General features: G+C 42.3%; 1 protein-coding gene across 1 annotated transcript in view; it reads left to right on the forward strand.

Moving 5' to 3' along the window:
* The window catches only part of ttn.1 (titin, tandem duplicate 1), a 169,639-nt gene that overhangs the window by 56,033 nt on the left and 91,686 nt on the right, over positions 1-21,920 (forward strand). Inside the window, exons 70-105 of the mRNA XM_065018424.1 lie at positions 1,348-1,401; positions 1,857-2,252; positions 2,383-2,655; positions 4,507-4,782; positions 5,398-5,537; positions 5,666-5,792; positions 5,918-6,184; positions 6,388-6,654; positions 6,831-7,094; positions 7,193-7,459; positions 7,585-7,851; positions 7,952-8,218; positions 8,333-8,739; positions 8,861-8,987; positions 9,462-9,604; positions 10,668-10,791; positions 13,503-13,769; positions 13,868-13,965; positions 14,091-14,259; positions 14,352-14,618; positions 14,764-15,030; positions 15,130-15,408; positions 15,498-15,906; positions 16,004-16,128; positions 16,219-16,485; positions 16,573-16,842; positions 16,958-17,257; positions 17,572-17,874; positions 17,962-18,149; positions 18,278-18,392; positions 18,522-18,806; positions 18,934-19,085; positions 19,218-19,365; positions 19,484-19,661; positions 19,930-20,051; positions 21,608-21,895. Coding sequence (XP_064874496.1) covers positions 1,348-1,401; positions 1,857-2,252; positions 2,383-2,655; positions 4,507-4,782; positions 5,398-5,537; positions 5,666-5,792; positions 5,918-6,184; positions 6,388-6,654; positions 6,831-7,094; positions 7,193-7,459; positions 7,585-7,851; positions 7,952-8,218; positions 8,333-8,739; positions 8,861-8,987; positions 9,462-9,604; positions 10,668-10,791; positions 13,503-13,769; positions 13,868-13,965; positions 14,091-14,259; positions 14,352-14,618; positions 14,764-15,030; positions 15,130-15,408; positions 15,498-15,906; positions 16,004-16,128; positions 16,219-16,485; positions 16,573-16,842; positions 16,958-17,257; positions 17,572-17,874; positions 17,962-18,149; positions 18,278-18,392; positions 18,522-18,806; positions 18,934-19,085; positions 19,218-19,365; positions 19,484-19,661; positions 19,930-20,051; positions 21,608-21,895 — 8,163 coding nt within the window. The remainder of the gene's footprint in view (positions 1-1,347; positions 1,402-1,856; positions 2,253-2,382; positions 2,656-4,506; positions 4,783-5,397; positions 5,538-5,665; positions 5,793-5,917; positions 6,185-6,387; positions 6,655-6,830; positions 7,095-7,192; positions 7,460-7,584; positions 7,852-7,951; positions 8,219-8,332; positions 8,740-8,860; positions 8,988-9,461; positions 9,605-10,667; positions 10,792-13,502; positions 13,770-13,867; positions 13,966-14,090; positions 14,260-14,351; positions 14,619-14,763; positions 15,031-15,129; positions 15,409-15,497; positions 15,907-16,003; positions 16,129-16,218; positions 16,486-16,572; positions 16,843-16,957; positions 17,258-17,571; positions 17,875-17,961; positions 18,150-18,277; positions 18,393-18,521; positions 18,807-18,933; positions 19,086-19,217; positions 19,366-19,483; positions 19,662-19,929; positions 20,052-21,607; positions 21,896-21,920) is intronic.

Below are 21,920 nucleotides of genomic sequence, written 5' to 3' on the forward strand. Positions count from 1 at the left end.
GTTAAATTGAAGCCATTTTCTAAGTCACCAAAAGCTGAAACTGTGAAGCCTGAGAAGGAGCCTGAGAAGAAGAAAGAGGCTGAAAAACCTCTTCATCAAAAGCCAAGTCCTCCAAAACCAGTACCTGTAAAGAAAATTGAAAAGAGTCCTCAAGAGGAAAAACCAACACAGTTAAAAAAGGTGGAGCTTGTGCCTAAAGAACCAGAAGAAAAAGAAAAAGACAAACCCTTAAAGCATGAAGAGACACTTAAGAAAAAGGTGGAACTGAAAAAGACTCCTTCACCTAAGGTTGAAAAACCAAAGCCAAAAGAAATTGAAAAAATTATTATGGAGAGGAAGCCCAGTGCAGAACGCACCAAAAAGCTCCCTAGACAGGTTTCACCTAAAGATTCATTTGAAGGTGTTACCCTAAAAAAGGTTCCAAAGAAAATATCACCAGAAGAGGAAGCACCACATAAAACGGTTAAAGAGAAGGTGCCAGCAATGAAGGAACTGTCCCCTGTACAGTTACGAAAGATTTCAACTCAGTTGGAGGAGGAAGTCTTTGAGGAGGAGCCAGAGAAGGAGCTGGAATCTGACAATGAAGGTTGGGGATGGGAACTTGTCCCTCGAGATAGTTCTGGGTCCACAGAAGACTGGGGAGAGGAACCTTTGGAAGGTGATGCACGTGAGACCCCTGGAATGCCAGGTGCCAGCAGAGGTGAGATTATTGCTGCTGAAACTTACCACTGGTGGCTCAGGAAGTGTCTCACCTGATCCATCCTCCATTCATCCATTAATCTATCTGTCCAGTTATCGTCGAGCTAGACATCCATCTTTCATTACCTCCATCCATGTCCATCTTATTGCCTCACGTCTTGTCCTCATTCTATGTAGACCAACCATGTCCATGTCCACACTGTGTTTTCCAACCATGTCCATCTTTTTGTCTCACGTCTTGTCCTCATTCTATGTAGACCAACCATGTCCATGTCCACACTGTGTTTTCCAACCATGTCCATCTTAATGTTTTCATCTTCTCATCTTAATGTCTACATTTTGTGCAGTCCAAGTATCAACGTCAGTCATTTTTGTCCACTGTCTAGATGTACTAATATTTGTCTCCATTGTCTTGTACACATCCATTACAGCGTGTTCAAGCTCTCCATGTCAATTTCTGGCATTTTTTCAATTCTCTATGTCCATGCCATCTTCTCATGTCCAATAATCTTGCCCTTGGTGCTTCATTTTGTATCCATTCATCTTTCCCATCTTTCACAGTTTTCTGTGTAATGTCCAACCATTTTGCCAGTTGTAGTCATATATTTGATTTCTTAATGAGAAAGTCATACAATTGTCTTTACTCAGATGGGAAACCAAAAGAGGATGCTGCCGGTAGAGGTAGAGGTAGAGGCATTCAAGGTGAGAATAAACAAAAACATGCATGTTGGTAATATGGGTGTGATAAAGATATAGAAACTTAAAGTGCTCAGAAATATCATGACTTTAACCTATATCCTTATATGGGTTTCCCTTATAGGTGTTTGTAATCATACCTATCTTGTCTTATTTACTATGAAAACTATGTTAAATGTGTTTGAATGTTTGAGTCCGTATATTACTTCCTTATAGTCCGTATAGTAGCGTTTTATTGTGTTGTTAACTTGCTTAATACTCTTCATCCTCTTTGGGAAATACGGGTAATGCCACTTGTTTGTTGCCCTTGGCGACATGTCCAAGAGAGTTTTCTCTCTGAGGTTTTATGTTGACGTTCATGTACTGAAAAAATACAGTTCTTAAAAATGAAATAAAACAAAACGTCTTAGCAAAGGTAGTGTTGTTGAACTTATCATGCAATTACATTTTTCCGATTTCAGCTAAGCAAACCCCTTCACCTGGTGGTGGTCGGGGTAGAGGACTGAAGCCCGGTGCTGGAGGAGACAAACCCCCAGATGCTAATCCTTTTGGATTCCAGCTCAAAGCAGTTCCACTGAAGTTTACGAGACCACTCAAAGACATAGTGTTACAGGAGGCTGAGTCAGTCGGTGCTTCTGCTACGTTTGAGTGCGAAGTTTCGCCTTCTACTGCAATTACTACATGGATGAAAGATGACGCCAACATAAGAGAGAGCCCAAAACACAAGTTCTACTCGGATGGCAAAGATCGCAAACTGCTCATCATTGATGTGCAAGTTTCTGACACTGGTGAATATACTTGTGTTGCCAAGCTGGGCAACAAGGAAAAGACAACAACCGCCAAACTAATAGTAGAAGGTACTTATTCTAAATCCATACATATTTGTTCTGTGTAACAAACTTCTTTACTTCTTTTCAACCTCTCTGATTACTTAAAGATAAGTCATATTTGATGTATGCTTTGGAATATGACTTTCTTTCCTCATAGAATTGCCTGTGAAGTGGGTAAAGACTCTGGAAGAGGATGGTATGTCGGTCCTCAAGAGTCAGCCTATGTACCTGACCTGTGAGTTGAACAAAGAGAGAGATGTGGTCTGGAAGAAGAGTGGTGTCCCTCTTAAAAACATCCCTGGAAAAGTGGCTATCAATGTCATTGGAATGCAGCATGCCATTACAATCCAGGACACAGGAGATGACGACGCTGGCATTTACGCTTGCGAGTGTGATGACATCAGGACTAAAACAGATGTCAAAATCATTGGTATGTACAGGAGAATATCTATATTTGTAACTAAACAAATGCACTAATCATTTTAGGAGCAATTCATTTAACCAATCTAAATAATGCATTACTAGCCTATTCATAAGCACGGGAAAAACATTGTGTAATTGCTACATAGCTTGACATACTTGACTTCGTCCCCTTTGGAAGCATACAGTGGCTTGCGAAAGTATCCACCCCCTTGGCATTTTATCTATTTTGTTGCCTTACAACCTGGAATTAAAATAGATTTTTTCCGGGGTTTGTATCATTTAATTTACACAACATGCATTTTGAGGATGCAAAATATTTTTGTTGTGAAACAAACAAGAAATAAGACAAAAAAAGAACTTGAGTGTGCATTACTATTCACCCTCCCCCAAAGTCAATACTTTGTAGAGCCACCTTTTGCAGCAATTACAGCTGCAAGTATCTTTGGGTATGCCTCTATAAGCTTGGCACATCTAGCCACTGGGATCTTTGCCCATTCTTCAAGGCAAAACTGCTCCAGCTCCTTCAAGTTGGATGGGATCCGCTGGTATACAGCATTTTTTAAGTCATACCACAGATTCTCAACTGGATTGAGGTCTGGGCCTTGACTAGGCCATTCCAAGACACTTAAATGTTTCCCCTTAAACCACTCGAGTGTTGCTTTAGCAGTATTCTTAGGGTTATTGTCCTGCTAGAAGGTGCCATCCATCATTCCTTCAATTCTGACCAGTTTCCCAGTCCCTGAGGATGACAAACGTCCCCACAGCATGATGGTGTGGTGTTGGGGATGTTCTCGGGGTGATGAGTGGTGTTGGGTTTGCGCCAGACATAGCATTTTCCTTGATGGCCAAAAAGCTACATTTTCATCTGACCAGTGCCACCTTCCATATGTTTGGGGAATCTCCCACATGCCTTTTGGCGAACACCAAACGTGTTTGCTTATATTTTTCTTTAAGCAATGGCTTTTTTCTGGACACTCTTCCGTAAAGCCCAGTTCTGTGGAGTGTACAGCTTAAAGTGGTTCTATGGACAGATACTATCATCTCCGCTGCAGAGCTTTGCTGCTCCTTCGGGGTTGTCTTTGGTCTCAATGTTGCCTCTCTGATTAATGCCCTCCTTGCCTGGTCCGTGAGTTCCGGTGGGCGAACCTCTCTTGGCAGGTTTGTTGTGGTGCCATATTCTTTCCATTTTTTAATAATGGATTTAATGATACTCCGTGGGATGTTCAAAGTTTCAGATTTTTGTTTTAACCCGACCCTGATCTGTACTTCTCCACAACTTTGTCCCTGACCTGTTTGGAGAGCTCCCTGGTCTTCATGGTGCCGCTTGCTTGGTGATGCCCCATGCTTAGTGGTGTTGCAGACTGTGGGGCCTTTTATATACATGTGTATATATACTGAGATCATGTGACAGATCATATGACACTTAGATTGCACACAGGTGGACTTTATTTAAGTAATTATGTGACTTCTAAAGGTAATGTGTTGCACCAGATCTTATTTGGGGGCTTCATAGCAAAGGGGGTGAATATATATGCACGGACCACTTTTCCGTAATTCTTTTTTCATTTCACTTCACCAATTTGGACTATTTTGTGTATGTCCATTACATGAAATCCAAATAAAAATCTCTTTAAATTGCAGGTTGTAATGCAACATTCTGTGTGAGGGCTTCTGCCTCTTGCCAGGAGACCCCCATTTTACTCAGTTCCTGTGGATCGTCTCTAGTTGGTCTTCGACTTTCCCTGCTTTGTTTTTATATGTGGATTGTAGTCCTGTGCCTGTCTTCTCATGTTTGTTGTGTCTTGGCTACATGAAAAGGAGCCATTTTTTCAATATTAATTTTTATTTTATTTTACAGAAATTATCAGAGACTGGTTGCAGAAACCATTGAGAGATCAGCATGTGAAACCCAAGGCCACTGCCACTTTCAAATGTGAGCTCTTCAAAGAAACCCCCAACTGGAAGTGGTTCCATGGCGACAAGGAGATTCCTAATGATCCCACTGACAAGACTGAGGTCAAGAAAGAAGGAAAACAACTGACTCTCATAGTTAAGAAAGTATCACCTGATGATATTGGACAATATGCCATGGAGGTTGAAGGCCGCAGATACACAGCTAACCTGACTCTTGGAGGTTGGTTGCATATTCTATGTTATGTTACTTGTATGTTATGTTACGGTCTGCAATTGCATGTTATGTTGTCCACTAACGCTATCTACATGATAGCCTTTGCCAGCAGCATACCACCCTGCATCCCACTGCTGGTTTGCTTCTGAAGCTAAGCAGGGTTGGTCCTGGATGGGAAACCAGATGCTGCTGGAAGTGGTGTTGGAGGGCCAGCAGGAGGCACCCTTTCCTCTGGTGTAAAAAAATAAATAATAATAAATCCCCCAGGGCAGTGATTGGGGAAATTGCCCTGTGTAGGGTGCTGTCTTTTGGATGGGATGTTAAACAGGTGTCCTAACTCTCTGTGGTCACTAAAGATCCCATGGCACTTATCGTAAGACTAGGGGTGTTAACCCCGGTGTCCTGGCTAAATTCCCAATCTGTCCCTCATACCATCTCGGTCACCTGAACATCCCCAGTTTACAATTGGCTCATTCATCTCCCCTCCTCTCCCCTGTAATTATACCCCAGGTCGTTGCTGTAAATGAGAATGTGTTCTCAGTCAACTTACCTGGTAAAATAAGGTTTTAAATAAAATAAACATGAAGTGAATCCTTTAAAATATTTGTTATACTTTTACAGAACGTGAAGCTCAGATCTTGAAGCCTATCTCCAGTATGGAGGTTGTTGAGAAAGAGGAGGTTACGTTTGAAACTGAAATATCTGAAGAGGATGTGGCTGGAGAATGGAAACTTAAAGGGCAAGTCCTGCAAAGATCACCGGTAAGACATATCATTTGACTTTAATATATTTCTGGATTCTAACCACAATGATTGGAAATATGTACCGTACATGTTGTTTAAATGTTGATGCATTTACACTTTTGTTCAAATTCTATTTACATTTTTAGATGGTTGAAATCAAATCTGAGGGCCAGAAACGTTTCCTCACTCTGAAAAATGCTCAGCTTGACCAGTGTGGTGAAGTGTCTTATCAAGCTCTGAACGCTATCACGACTGGGGTGCTCACAGTCACAGGTAAGAAAGTGTCAAAAACGAACAATATATACTGTCATGTGCTGTATGTGTTTGTAAAGTCTCTGTGATCCAAAGGAAGATGGATAATGCGTCAGTCATACTTAATCATTATTCATACCTCACAGAACTGGAAATGGACTTCACAGTCCCCTTGAAGGACGTGTCTGTACCTGAAAAGAAACAGGCTATGTTTGAGTGTACTATCACAAAGGATGTGCCTAAAGTCATGTGGTTAAAGGGGTCAGACATCCTGTCGACAGGCGACAAATATGACATTATTGATGATGGAAAGAAACATATATTGGTCATAAACAACAGTGAATTTGATGATGAGGGACAATACACTATTGAAGTCTTGGGCAAAAAGTCAACAGCCCAGTTGACTGTGGAGGGTAAGTACTGGCTGAAACGATTCTCAGTTAACTCTTCTGTTTTACATGGCGCTGAATCTTTGATCTGGCTTTGTGTTAGATATGAGCTGCTTTTAGTATGTTGTCATCTTAATTCTTTATTGATTCATTATCTTACTGGGCAACAAGACTGTTTATTGGGCAAAGACAGTAACACTGTTATGCACTCAACTAATATATTGTAGGTATGAGGCTCAAATTCATAACACCACTAAAGGACCAAACTGCCAAGGAAGGTCAAACAGCTCGGTTTGAGGTTGAGCTCTCTCATGAGAAGGTACCCCTGACATGGTACAAAAATGAAATCAAACTCCATGTGAGCAGGACCGTGCTCATCCATTTTGAAGGAAAGAAACACACCTTAGAAATCAAGGAGTTGACTCTAGATGATACCTGCCAGATTAAGGCAGAGGCTAAAGGAATTCCCTCAACGGCAAACTTGACGGTGCTAGGTAACCCCTACTCTGTACCTCTTTCTTTCATTCTCTTTATCCTCTTTATGGCTCTTTGTTCATCTCCTGTTTTCTACATTGTTCTTCTATGCTATGCAACATGGAGAGATGGCATCATTCGAGAGTGTTATTGTTATTTGATCTACAGCAATTGATAAAACATTTTCCTGTTCCAGAGGGTGACGCATACTTCACAGTGAAGTTGCAGGATTACACCGCAGTCGAGAAGGACGAGGTCACTCTGGACTGTGAACTCAGCAAAGATGTCCCTGTGAGGTGGTACCATAATGAGACTGAAATTAAGGCCTCTAAGATGGTAACCATAAGGGCTGAGGGCAACAAAAGAACGTTGTCTATCAAGAAAGTGGAAGGAAAAGACAAGGGACAATACCTATGTGATTGTGATACGGACAAGACCATGGCAACCATTAGCATTGAAGGTAAGCAATTCATTTTTACAATCATAAAATCTAATAGTAAAGATTGTTTTTGTTTTCTTGGTTCAATTAATTGCCCTCTTTCCCCTGTTCAATTGCAGCTCGTGATATCAAGGTATCTCGCCCAATGTATGGTGTTGAGCTCTTCGATGGCGAGACCGCTCGTTTTGAAGTGGAAATCTCTGAAGATGATGTCCATGGCCAGTGGAAACTGAAGGGAGAAACCCTTTCACCTTCCCCAGATATTGAAATCATTGAGGATGGTGCCAAGCACACTTTCACATTATACAACTGCAAGGTCTCCCAAACAGGAGAGGTTGGATTCACAGCTGCCAATGCTAAGTGTACAGCCAACCTGAAAGTGAAAGGTAAGATTTCTATTTCTGATCTATTTTTTCATTTATACTCTGTATTCACCTTTTTTCACAATTTAAATAGTAGAACGACTGATATTCAATCTACTATAATGTGTTGCCTATTGGTTTTATTCCAGAACTGCCACTGACCTTTATCACACCTTTGAGTGATGTGCAAGTGTATGAGAAAGATGAGGGAAGATTTGAGGTTGAGATTTCAAGACCAACCAAGACCTTCCGTTGGCTCAAGGGATCTCAGGAGTTGGAAAATGATGACAAGTTTGAGATTATCCATGAAGGAAAGATACACACTCTGGTGGTCAAAAAGGCTGCATATGAGGATGAAGCTAAATACATATTTGAGGCTGAGGACAAGAGGACCACAGGAAAACTAGTTATCCAAGGTAATTATTGAGATCATGGATGTTTTGAAATAATCAAATAATAAATAAAGAAAATATTTGAGATTGTATTAATAAAATTGCGATTTTTTTTTGTGATAAGGTATACGCCTTGAGTTTGTCAAGCCCATCAAGGATGTCACAGTCAAGGAGCGTGAAACAGCAGAGTTCAGTATTGAACTGTCACATGACAAAATCTCTGTCGTCTGGTACAAGAACGACGTCCGTCTGCACCCCAGCAAGGTTGTGCACATGTCAGACAATGGCAAAATGCACACATTGACTTTCAAGCAGGTGTCCATTGATGACACATCCATGATCAAAGTAGAAGCCTTGGGCAAGAGCTCTGAGGCCATGCTCACTGTTCTTGGTAAGCTATTGATTGAACTGTGGTGTCATTTAGTTTGAGTCATTTAATTCACATAAAGCCTGCAGTTAAACATAACTTTACATTTCCTCATACTTTCCTCTTTGTGCTTGACAGAGGGAGAACCTTACTTTGTCACAAAACTGCAAGACTACACTGCCGTTGAGAAGGACGAAGTGATGTTGGTTTGTGAACTTAGCAAGACCTCTGCTGAGGTGAAATGGTTCAAGGACGGCCAGGAAATCATGCCTAGCAAGAATCTGATCATTAAAACCGATGGAAAGAGGCGTTTGCTGACAGTGAAGAAAGCAGAGAAGGGCAACATTGGAGAGTACACTTGCGATTGTGGTTCTGATAAAACCACAGCCAGGCTGGACATTGAGGAGCGTGACATTAAGGTTGTTCGTCCACTGTACAGCGTGGAAGTGACAGAAACTGAAATTGCCAAGTTTGAGACCGAGATCTCTGCCGATGATGTCCACGGTCACTGGAAACTCAAAGGAGAGGCTCTTCACCAGTCTCCTGTAAGTGGTATTGACTGATTTATTTGAAATATTTGATTTATTTGAAATAGCCCATGTGAACAAGACCATTTATTTGGTTGTATTATGTAGTGACTGATGTTTCTGTGATCTGTGTTTTCAGGACTGTGAGATTAAGGAGGAGGGTACAAAGCATGTCCTTATCCTATACAACGTTCGCATGGATCAGGCCGGAGGTGTCGACTTCCAGGCTGCCAATGCTAAATCCAATGCTCAGCTCAGAGTTAAAGGTGAGAATCCTATGACACAACATACATACACACATTTTCATTTTGACTAAATATTATGGCTTTCCTCTGACAAGTAACCTTTTGTACAGCAAGTAGTACATTTTGGTAGTGCAAGTTGTACTCCACCATTTTGCTAGTTGACTGACGGCAAAAGATACTAAAGCTCAGCAAGGGAGAGCTGTTGTCCAATCAGGTGTTGTGGCTATTTTAGAAGCCTCATGCCTTATCTGGAGTGGGTGGTCAGTGGTTATGATTGGTGGAGCTACAACATTCACAGTGAGAAGACACTCTAAATGCAAATAACTAGGACAGTCCATGATAACCCGATTTTCCCTCCAGCCCTTAGTTGTCCTGGTAGTTTAGGGACCAAGGAGAATATGCCTGTTAAGAATTGGGATACAAAGATGTCTGGTGAAAGAAGGACTTGTTTCTTATGAGTCAGTCAACTAACCATGTCTTCTCCTCGATCTGAAGCGCGGAGTATAGGGCTTATGCGGCCTCTCAAGGATGTTACTGTTACTGCCGGGGAGACCGCCACTTTCGACTGTGAACTTACTTATGAAGGAATCGTTGTAGAATGGTTCTTGGGAAGCACCAAGATGGAGCTAGGTGAAAGGGTAAGTACTGCAGAATTTACATTCACATAAACTGATGTATAGCCATAAGCAGATATTCTTTATGAATTGATGTATGCAAATTCAACTAATACTTTATAATTGACTTTACAAATGTCAATATTATTCAGCTCTTTGTTGGCTTTACAAATCATTTATATGACTACCTCAGTCATTACAATCACTTTAAGTAAATGTTTTCCACATCTTTAGAGCAAAGTGATAGGGTAAGTACAGTACAACTTGCATTCACATAAACTACAGTATAATACTTTACAATACTTAATAATTGACTTTGTACCTGCACATGTCGTGGAGGCAGCTTCCATTTCTTCCTTTAAAATGCAACTAAATACCTACCAAGCTAAAGACCAAGATAGCTTTACATTTGTATTTGCTTAATCTGCTTACTGTCTATGTTTTGCATTAGTAGGTCATGTTTTGATGTATTGTGATTGTTTATCTATATTTTAATGTATTGTTGACAGTCTTTGTTTTGTTTCTACCTTAGGCGCATTGAGTGTTGAAAATGTGCTCTTCAAATTATATGTTATTATAATATAAAACATATCTTCACAACCCACCTACCCCACTTACCTCAGTCATAATAATCACAAGTGAAATAAAATACATATTTTTGTCACCAACATATTTTAAACATATAAGGACATCGACACTTCAGGTCATTGTGCAGCATTATCTGTGTCGAGATAACATTTGACTGTTCATTCCTGTGAGCGTTGCTTGAGTTATTTTTAACAGCTTCAAGGGTTGGTGAGCCACCCAAGTGTTGGCAAGCCACCCAAGTGTTGGTGAGCCACCCAAGTGCACTTTTGCTGTAATATTTCATAACTGTACGTTTAAAATGTAAAATAGGTCATTAACAACGCGTTACATGTTTGTAATCAAGACAATTAATCAGGCTTTATCAATCTGTTTGACTGGCGTCCAGGTGGTGTACTTAAAGCTGCTTCACTCTACAGATACAGGAGAAAGACTGCTGCCCTATGGGCCGTTCTGGCTCAGACAAGGCTTACATACATATTAAACTGTTTCATTTCCTCAGGTGGTCACCAGAGCAGAAGGCAAAGTACACAGCCTAACTATCAGAAATGTCAAGCTGACAGAGGCTGGGGAAGTCAGGCTCACTGCAAAGGACTTCAAGACCCAGGCCAAACTCATTGTCAGGGGTAGGTTATATTTGTTAAATCATTATGGAAATGATCTGACATACCACTAGAGCTCCCTGAAACTGAGAGGTCCTTGTTATTAAACATGTTAGCACACATTTGTTTGTCTAGTTAAGCATGGCATGCAGATATTTTCAAATGGAAGAAGGTCAATTACATAAGTGTGGGTGCAGTTCATTTATCTACAGTGCCTTCAGAAAGTATTCACACCCCTTGATTCTTTCAGCATTTGTTCTGTTACTGTCACGTTGGCATGAAGGATCGGGAGACAGGCGCAGGAATGCGTAATAGTTTTTTTATTAAGCCCAAATTACGAAGTGCCGTATAAAGGCACGGGGGCGAAGACCAAACAAACACAGGGTTGAAACCCAAACAAAAGAGCGAGGAGTACCTCGAATAAATACACATGCGCGCATGATGATTAACACACGGGACTACACCTGGAATCATCTGCTCAATCCACAAGGGCACGAAAGCCCAAAACACACAGCACAGATACTCAGACGCACCAACGGACATTGTAACAATAATTGACAAGACCATGGAAACCAAAGGGCACATATATACAAATACTAATCAGTGGGAATAGGGGACAGGTGTGCGTGATGAAAGTTCCGGAGGGATCCGTGACAGTTACAGACTGAATTTAAAATGTTTTAAATTGAGATGTTGTGTCACTGGCCTACACACAATACACCATAATGTCAAAGTGGAATTATGTTTTTTTCAAAATCATTACAAATTCATTCAAAATGAAAAGCTGAAATGTCTTAAGTTAATAAGTATTCAACCCCTTTGTTATGGCTAGCCTAAATAAGTTCAGGAGTAAAAATGTGCTTAACATGTCACATAATAAGTTTCATGAACTCACTCTGTGTGCAATAATAGTGTAACATTCTTTTTTAATGACTACCGCATCTCTGTACTCCACACATACAATTATCTGTAAGGTCCCTCACTTGAGCATTGAATTTCAAACACAGATTCAATCACAAAGACCAGGGAGGTTTTCCAATGTCTCGCAAAGTATCAGGAATCAGAAAGTTTCAGGAATCAGGTAGGACCCAAGTGCAGACCTTGTCGAAGTTACAATGTTAATTGCAGCAAACAGAGGCAAAGGTACAAGGCGGCAGGCAGGCTCAGGGTCAGGTCAGGGAGAGTTTGGAAATCCAGATATGGGCAGAGGTACCGGACGGCAGGCAGGCTCAGGTCAGGGAGAGTTCAGAAATCCAGATAGGGGCAGAGGTACCGGAATGCAGGCAGGCTCAGGGTCAGGTCAGGGAGAGTTCAGAAATCCAGATAGGGGCAGAGGTACCGGACGGCAGGCAGGCTCAGGGGCAGGCAGAGTGGTCAGGCGAGTGGGTTCAGGGTCAGGACGGGCAAGGGTCACTAACCAGGAGGGCGAGAAATAGAGATGCTGGGAAAAGACAGGAGCTGACAGGACAAAACGCTGGTAAGCTTGACAAACAAGACGAACTGGCACTGACAGACAGAAAACACAGGTATAAATACACAGGGGATAATGGGGAAGATGGGCGACACCTGAAGGGGGTGGAGACAGGCACAAGACAGGTGAACCAGATCAGGGCGTGATGCAAAGAAGGATACCTATTGGTAAATGGGTCAAAATAAAAAATCTGACTTACACTTTGCATGGTGTATCAATATACCCAGTCACTACACAGATACAGGCGTCCTTCCTCACTCAGTTGCCGGAGAGGAAGGAAACCGCTTATGGATTTCACCATGAGGCCAATGGTGACTTTAAAACAGAGTTTAATGGCTGTGATAGGAGAACATTGAAGATGGATCAACAACATTGTAGTTACTCCACAATACTAACAGAAATGTCAGAGTGAAAAGAAGGAATCCTGTACAGAATATAAATATTCCAAAACATGCAACAAGGCACTAAAGTAAAACTGCAAAAAATGTGGCAAAGAAATACACTTTATGTCATGAATACAACACGTTATGTTTGGGGTCAATCCAACACAACACATAACTGAGTACCACTCTTCATATTTTCAAGCATAGTGGTGGCTGCATCATGGTATGGGTATGCTTGTCATCAGCAAGGACTAGGGAGCTTTTCGGGATAAAAAGGAATAGAGCTAAGCACAGGCAAAATCCTAGAGGAATACCTGGCTCAGTCTGCTTTCCAACAGACACTGGGAGACAAATTCACCTTTCGGCAGGACAATAGACTAAAACACAAGGCCAAATATACACTGGAGTTGCTTACCAAGATGACATCAAATGTTCCTGAGTGGCCTAGTTACAGTTCTGACTTAAATTGGCTTGAAAATCTATGGTAAGACTTGAAAATGGCTGTCTACCAATGATCAACAACCAACTTGACAGAGTTTGAGGAATGTTTAAAAATAATAATGTGCAAATTGTGTACAATCGAGGTGTGCAAAGCTCTTAGAGACTTTCCCAGAAAGAAAAGCTGTAATCACGGCCAAATGTGTGAATACTTATGTAAATGAGATATTTCTGTATTTTATTTTCAATACATTTGCAAAGAATTCTAAAAACATGTTTTCACTTTGTCATTATGGGGTATTGTGTGTAGATGGGTGAGAAAAACATATTTAATCCATTTTGAATTCAGTTTATAACACAACAATAAGTAAAGGAGTATGAATACTTTCTGAGGGCACTGTATATCTATATTGCAACTAATATAATGGTCTCCTGCTTTACAGAGCCACCAGTTGAGTTCACCAAACCTCTGGAGGACCAGACAGTTGAGGAAGAGGCCACTGCTTCATTGGAGTGTGAAGTCTCCAGGGAAAACGCTGAAGTCAGGTGGTTCAGAGACACACAGGAGATCCGCAAAACGAAGAAATATGACCTTATTGTTGATGGCCGAAAGAGAAGACTCATCATTCATGGCTGTACTCTAGATGACTCAAAGACATATACATGTGATGCTAAAGAATTCAAAACCTCTGCTTTCCTGAATGTTGAACGTAAGTAAAATAATGATTCAACAAAAATAAATATTGCAAATGAACAGAATTCGCAAGCAGAGTTTTAGAGAGTATATAATATATATTTTTGCTTACAGCTCCACATGTTGAGTTCTCTAAGCCACTCCATGATGTTGAGGTCAAAGAAAAGGAAAATGCCAGATTTGAGTGTGAGGTGTCTCGTGAGAATGCCAAGGTAAGTGATTATGAATGAAAATACTTTAAAATAATCAGCTCTACCTAAATGAAAACAGAGGAATCAATTATCATTGGTTTACACGCACAAGAATTCTGATGATATATTGTTGTCTGTTCAAACAGGTCAAATGGTACAAGGACGGCAGCGAGATCAGAAAGGGAAAGAAATACGAGATCATTGCCAATGGTGTCAAGCGTATCCTTGTGGTCACCAAGACAGTCTTCGATGATGAAGCAGAGTACGAATGTGACGCTAAGACCTCCAAGTCCTCTGGCATGCTGACAGTTATTGGTAAGGCTTTGTTTTCATTCTCACTTACTACGAGATTCATATCTATACCATCAACCACATATTTGACTGATTACAATCTCTTCTCCTTGCAGAGGAAGAGGCTAAGTTTACCAAGAACCTGTCTAATGTGGAGGGAACAGAAACAGACAGTGTGAAGATGATTTGTGAAGTGTCGAAGGCCAGCGCTGAGGTCACCTGGTGGAAGGGAGACCAGGAACTGCCAGAAGGAGGAAGATATGAACAGGTCACGGATGGAAGGAAGAGAATCTTCATTATTCAAGATCTCAAGATGGAGGACGCTGGAGAGTTTAACTGCAGACTGCATAACGCCAAGACATCTGCAACATTAACACTGAATGGTAAAGAAATCAGATATGAGCTGTAAATTGAAAACATATACATTCTTAAAAATTATATAAATTATGTGCATATGTTTGAGTGCAGGTTAAGCTGCTGATACAAATGATATGCATCTCCACTCATCTTGCTTTTTTGTTCTTCTAGAACTGGCTGCGGAGTTCATTGCCAGGCCTCAGAGTCTTGAGGTGGTTGAGGGAGAAAAGGCTGAATTTGTCTGCTCAGTCTCTAAAGACACCTATGAAGTCAAATGGCTCAAGGGTGACAAGGAGATTGTATCCGGAGATAAGTATGACGTTGTCTGTGATGGCAAGAGAAGAGCACTGATAGTGAAGAATTGTACACCACATGATGAAGGAGGCTATGTCGCCTTCATTGGGACTACCAAAGCCTCAGCTGACTTGTTTGTCATTGGTGGGTACTTGTACAAATACTGCATAATTTGTTTATTGCTGTCTTCTGTGTCTAATAGAAAACTATAGTTATGCTGACACTGTTTTTTTCTCTCAACAGAGAAACTCAGAATCATCACACCCATCAAGGATATGCAAGTGAAGGAAAGACAGGAGATCATCTTCAACTGTGAGGTGAACACTGAGGGAGCTAAAGCTAAGTGGCTGAAGAACGAGGAGACCATGTTTGAGAGCAGCAAGTTTGTCATGATCCAGAAAGACAATGTGTTCTCTCTGAGGATCAAGGATGCTCAGAAGGCAGATGAAGCCACGTATACTATTACATTGACAAATCATCGTGGTGAACATGCCAAGAGCGATGCCAATGCCAAAGTACAAGGTAAATACAGTAACCTATTGAATTTTGCTGGATACAAATACTGTAGGATGTTATTGAGGAACTAACTTGTCTATCATGTGAATTCACAGAGGAGAAGCTCAAGATTATTGAGCCTCTTGAGGACTGTGAGACACAAGAGAAGAAGACCATCAGCTTCACTTGCAAGGTGAACAGACCTGATATCACCATCAAATGGATGAAGGCTGGTCAGGAGATCACCATGAGCAAACGAATCCTGTACCGTGTGGAGAAAGATAAGCACACACTGACCATCAAGGACTGTGTCATGGACGATGAGGGTGAATACACCGCCATGGCTGGTGATGACAAGTGCACTGCTGAGCTGATCCTCAACGAAGCTCCCACTGACTTCTCCACACCACTCAAAGACCAGACCATCACTGAGTTTGAGGATGCTGAGTTTTCTTGCAAGCTGTCTAAAGAGAAGGCTGTTGTTAAATGGTACAGGAATGGTCGTGAGATCAGAGAGGGACCCAGGTACAAATTTCCCATTGATTAAATGGTTGTGTGTTGATAACGTTATGCGTATTGAATAGAAAGGTCTGAAAAAGTTGTCTTGCTTGTGTTTTGACAGATACTCATTTGAGAAAGATGGCAGGATTTGCAAACTCAAGATCAAGAAGTGCAGACCAGACGATGAGTGTGAATATGCCTGCGGCGTGGAAGACAGGAGATCCAGGGCCCGCCTCTTTGTTGAAGGTAAGTTGTTCATTTTCTAATGCTTTCTAATACACAATCACGCTTTGGGAGATTCGTTATCCTGATGTATTATGTTGTTCTTTCTCACAGAGACACCAGTTGAGATCATCAGACCACCTCAGGATGTGTTTGAGCCTCCAGGCTCAGATATTGTGTTTGAGGTGGAGCTCAACAAAGACAGAGTTGAGGTCAAATGGATGAGGAACAACATGATCATCGTCCAGGGTGACAAGTACCAGATGATGAGCGAGGGCAAGGTCCACAGACTCCAGGTGTGTGAGGTCAGGCCTCGGGACCAAGGAGAGTACAGAGTCGTTGCCAAGGAGAAGGATGCCAGAGCCAAGCTGGAACTGGCAGGTATGTCAGAGTCACCATCCTGAACGCTTGAACACTTCTCAGTGTAAACGGTTGTTTTGTTTTCACACTTGTAATTTTCCATCACAGCTGTGCCAAAGATCAAGACAACTGATCAAAACCTGGTCACAGACGCTGGAAAGCCTTTTGTCATGGCGATCCCCTACGATGCCTATCCTCGTGCAGAGGCTGAGTGGTTCTTCGACACAGTTAGCCTGCCTGTGCAGAACATTGACACCTCCGCAGACAAAACAGAATACAGGCTGAAGAGCCCCAAAAAGACAGATCAGGGCAGGTACAAGATTGTCATCAAGAACAAACATGGACAGGGAGAGGCATTCATCAATCTGGATGTTATTGGTAAGTCTAGGACTGTCATGGTTCTACTCTTTTTGAAAATCATCTAATGGATTACAGTAGTAAGATAGTTCAGGATGCTTGAAAAGTTGGTCATTAATGTTTTTGTGATCTCCAGATGTCCCTGGACCTGTGAAGAACCTCAAAGTGGTTGACACCGCCGACGGTGAGGTCAGCCTGGCCTGGGAAGAGCCAGAGAGTGATGGTGGCAGCAAGATCATTGCATATGTGGTGGAGAGGCGTGATATCAAGCGCAAGACATGGACCCTTGCCACTGACCGTGCTGACGCTCCAGAATACTCTGTTAGCGGTCTCCAGAGGGACAACAAGTACCTCTTCAGAGTATGTGCTCGCAACAGAGTGGGCAGTGGACCCACTGTGGAGACAGACGAAGCTGTCCAGGCCAAGAATAAGTTTGGTAAGCAATACTTGACTACTGTAGAATACAAATGCATGAATTTTCCCAATACTAAGTACAACTGTACTGTGATGTCCTATGACCATTATAGCATCAAAAGCTAAACAAATAGGGCCTCCCGGGTGGTGCAGTGGTCTAAGGCACGCATGGCTCTCAACCTTCATCTCTCCTGAGTGCGTATGGGAGCTGTAGCTATGAGACAAGACAGTAACAACTAACAATTGGATACCATGAAATTGGGGAGAAAAGAGGGGTGAAAGAAAAGCTAAACAAATAATCATCTTTAAAAATCTTTCTCTCTGTTTTTATTTCAGATGTGCCAGAGGCACCTGAGGACGTTGTGGTTGGCATCGTGAACAGGTTTGGAGCCACAGTCTCCTGGGAAAAACCAAAGTCTGATGGCGGATCTGAGATCACCTCCTACATCATTGAGTTCCGTGACAGAACCTCTGTGAGCTGGGAGGTAGCTATGATCGCCAAGGCTCTGGACCGCACAGCCACTCTCACTGATGTCGTTGAGAACAAGGAATACATCTTCCGTGTCAAAGCCGAAAACAAGGCTGGCATTGGCAAACCAAGTGCTGCCACCGATCCAGTTAAGATCATGGACCCCATTGGTGAGTCAAGATAATGTTGTTCTGACCAACTGACCCCAATATTTATGTGGCATAGACAACAGTTGAACACTTTCAAATCTATTACAGAGAAACCAAGCCCACCATTGAACTTCAACTACACTGACCAGACAAAGAACTCTGTCCAGCTGACATGGGAGACCCCCGCCAGCAATGGAGGAAGCATGATCACTGGCTACATTATTCAGAAGTGTGAGGATGGAACAGACAAGTGGCTCAGATGCAATGCCAGGCTCTGTCAGGACCTTAACTACAAGGTAATTGCCACTTTCTTTTTTCAAGCAGTGAAATATGCTTGTTGCCAGTTTGTTCAATTTGTATTGTCATTTGTATTGATTCCCCTCCCTCATTACATTTTACTGATTGACTTTTGTTGTTGTCCTAGGTATCTGGACTGAAGCAGGGGATGCAGTACCACTACAGAGTGTGTGCAGAGAACGCAGCCGGAGTTTCAGATCCAGCTGATAAGCTTGGACCTCTCTTGGCAGACGATTGTCATGGTGTGTTGTTATTCAACGATAACTTAAAACAGAGAAAATAGATACTAGAACATATATATTTTTTTTAAATAAATACAAAATGCAAATATTTAATGTGGTTGTAAACATAATGTTGTTTTTTCATTTTAGTTGGACCTTCCATGGATCTCAGTGGATTTAAGGATGGCCTGGAGGTCATTGTTCCTCATCCACTTGTTATCCGCGTCCCTCTTCTTGGATATCCCACACCCACCGCCAAGTGGAGCTGTGGTGATAAAGAGCTCACTGCTGGTGACCGTGTGTCCATGGTTACAAGGAGCACCTACACAGAACTGACAGTGGCTCCAAGTGTGCGTCCAGACAAAGGCACATACACTCTGCACCTGGAGAATGATGTGACCAGTGCCTTTGGAGAGATTGAAGTCAATGTTATTGGTAAGTTATACCCTTGTGATGAAAAAACAACTAGTCTTCATGTTATCAACTTAATTAATATGTTACAGCCCTCTCACCGTGTAGTAGTACTGGCAGTATTTGCTCATTATTTGCAATTTGTGTTTAGCATCACCAAGTGCACCCAAAGACTTCAAGGTTTCTGAGGTGACAAGACACCATGTCCACCTGATGTGGGAGGCACCAGAGCATGATGGAGGAAGCCCAGTTATTGGCTACCAAATTGAAAAGAAGGAAGTGTCCCGCAAGACCTGGGTCAAGGTATATCTTATGAGTACACTTTGAATGACAAATTTGTGTTCCTATAACCATAACCGCTAAGGAATAAATGTGTCTATATGTATATGCTCCCCATTCATCCTAATACTAATTTATATTGTGATTGCTTTTCAGGTTTGCATGGGTGTACAGGACCTGGAGTTCACTGTGGCAGATGTCATTGAAGGCAAAGAGTATTTGTTCAGTGTTACTGCAATCAACAAGTGTGGCCCAGGAGAGCCTGCCTACATTGACGAGCCAGTCAATGTGTCCTCGCCTGCCAGTGAGTACTTATCCTTCTCAGAAACTGATTACAGTAACATATTTATTTGTACACTTCAACTAAATCATACACAAGTTCTACCACGATCTGAAAATGTAAACCATGTGTTTATTCCAAGCTGTGCCGGATCCACCTGAGAACCTGAAATGGAGAGACAAGTCAGGAAAGGGCATCTTCCTGTACTGGGAGCCACCCAAGTACGACGGCGGAGCTTCAATCAAGAGCTACGTTGTAGACAAATGCCAGCGTGGCACAGACAAGTGGGAGCCATGTGGAGACCCACTGCCTGAGCTGAAGTAAGATCCTAATCTCTATCATTGTTACTCTAAATTAGTGTTGTACACAGCCTGAGGTTCAATCAGATTTAGATTTTTGGATAGCGGTGCATTTCCTGATATTTTAGCATTCTTTCAGAAGTATGTTTAATTTGCAATTGATCAAACCCCATGCTGAAACTTTTCAGTGACTAAATAATACTAAAACTGACAGTTGATCATGTTCTATTCACAATGAAAGGGAGAATACTTATTTTCTAAGTTTAACCAGATTGTTGGTTCCCTTTAGATTCCAGGTGACAGGTCTGATCGAGGGACAGTGGTATGCCTACCGTGTGAGGGCCATCAACAGGCTGGGAGCAGGCAAACCCTGCAGGGCTACAGATGAGATCCTGGCTGTTGATCCTAAAGGTAATCAAATCAAATCAAATTGTATTAGTCACATGCGCCGAATACAACAGGTGTATAGTGAAATGCTTACTTATAGTGAAATGCTTACTTACGAGCCCCTAACCAACAATGCAGTTAAAACAAAATACAGATAAGAAATCAAAGTAACAAGTAATTAAAGAGCAGCAGTAAAATAACAATAGCGAGACTATATACAGGGGGAACCGTTACAGAGTCGATGTGCGGGGTTATTTGGGGTAATATGTACATGTGGGTAGAGTTACTAAAGTGACTATGCATAGATGATAACAACAGAGAGTAGCAGCGCTGTAAAAGAGGGGGAGTGGGGAGGGGGGACAATGCAAATAGTCTGGGTAGCCATTTGATTAGGTGTTCAGAAGCCTTATGACTTGGGGGTAGAAACTGTTTAGAAGCCTCTTGGACCTAGACTTGGCGCTCCGGTAGCAGAGAGAACAGTCTATGACTAGGGTGACAGGTGTCTTTGACAATTTTTAGGGCCTTCCTCTGACACCGCCTGGTATAGAGGTCCTGGATGGCAGAGAACTTGGCCAGATGTACTGGGCCATTCACACTACCCTCTGTAGTGTCTTGCCATTGGAGGCCGAGCAGTTGCCATACCAGGCAGTGATGCAACCCGTCAGGATGCTCTTGATGGTGCAGCTATAGAACCTTTTGAGGATCTGAGGACCCATGCAAAAAAATGTCAGCCTCCTGAGGGGGAATAGGTTTTGTCGTGCCCTCTTCACGACTGTCTTGGTGTGCTTGGACCATGTTAGTTTGTTGGGTGATGCGGACACCAAGGAACTTGAAGCTCTCAACCTGCTCCACTGCAGCCCCGTCGATGAGAATGGGGGCGTGCCCTGTCCTCTTTTCCCTGTAGTCCACAATCATCTCCTTTGTCTTGATTACGTTATTGGAGAGGTTGTTTTCCTGGTACCACACGGCCAGGTCTCTGACCTCCTCCCTATAGGCTGTCTCGTCGTTGTCAGTGTTGTGTCATCAACAAACTTAATGATGGTGTTGGAGTCGTGCCTGGCTGTGGGTTCAGGAGTGAACAGGGAGTACAGGAGGGGGCTGATCACGAACCCCTGAGGGGCCCCTGTGTTGAGGATCAGCGTGGCGGATGTGTTGTTACCTACCCTTACTACCTGGGGCCAGCCTGTCAGGAAGTCCAGGATCCAGTTACAGAGGGAGGTGTTTAGTCCCAGAGTCCTTAGCTTATTGATGAGCTTTGAGGGCACTATGGTGTTGAACGCTGAGCTGTAGTCTATGAATAGCATTCTCACATAGGTGTTCCTTTTGTCCAGGTGGGAAAGAGCAGTGTGGAGTGCAATACAGATTGCATCATCTGTGGATCTGTTGGGGCGGTATGCAAATTGGAGTGGGTCTAGGGTTTCTGGGATAATGGTGTTAATGTATAGGTAATGTATATAATCATGATAATAATACATAGGATTTACATAGCTCTTTTTTGAATTCTAAAGACACGTGCCCTGAGTTAAACTCTCATTGGTTTGTTGCAGAAATGTCACTCTGTTTCCAATTGATCCCAACAGAGCCTCCAGAAATTCAACTGGACGTGAAGTTGCTGGCTGGTTTGACCGCCAGAGCCGGAACCAAGATTGAGCTTCCAGCTGATATTGTCGGAAAGCCCGAACCCAAGGTAAAATGGACCAAGGCTGACCTGGTCCTGAAGGGAGATGATCGCATCACCATCGATACCAAGACGGGAAACTCCACTTTGTCTATCGCCAAAACTGTCAGAGAAGACACATCTACCTACATCATTGAGGCAGTCAACAGCAGTGGTCGTGCTACCGCAACTGTTGATGTCAACATTCTTGGTACGATATATTTTTTACCCTATAC

This window comes from Oncorhynchus nerka, linkage group LG1 (genome assembly GCF_034236695.1).
Source record: "Oncorhynchus nerka isolate Pitt River linkage group LG1, Oner_Uvic_2.0, whole genome shotgun sequence".
Lineage (NCBI taxonomy): Eukaryota > Metazoa > Chordata > Actinopteri > Salmoniformes > Salmonidae > Oncorhynchus > Oncorhynchus nerka.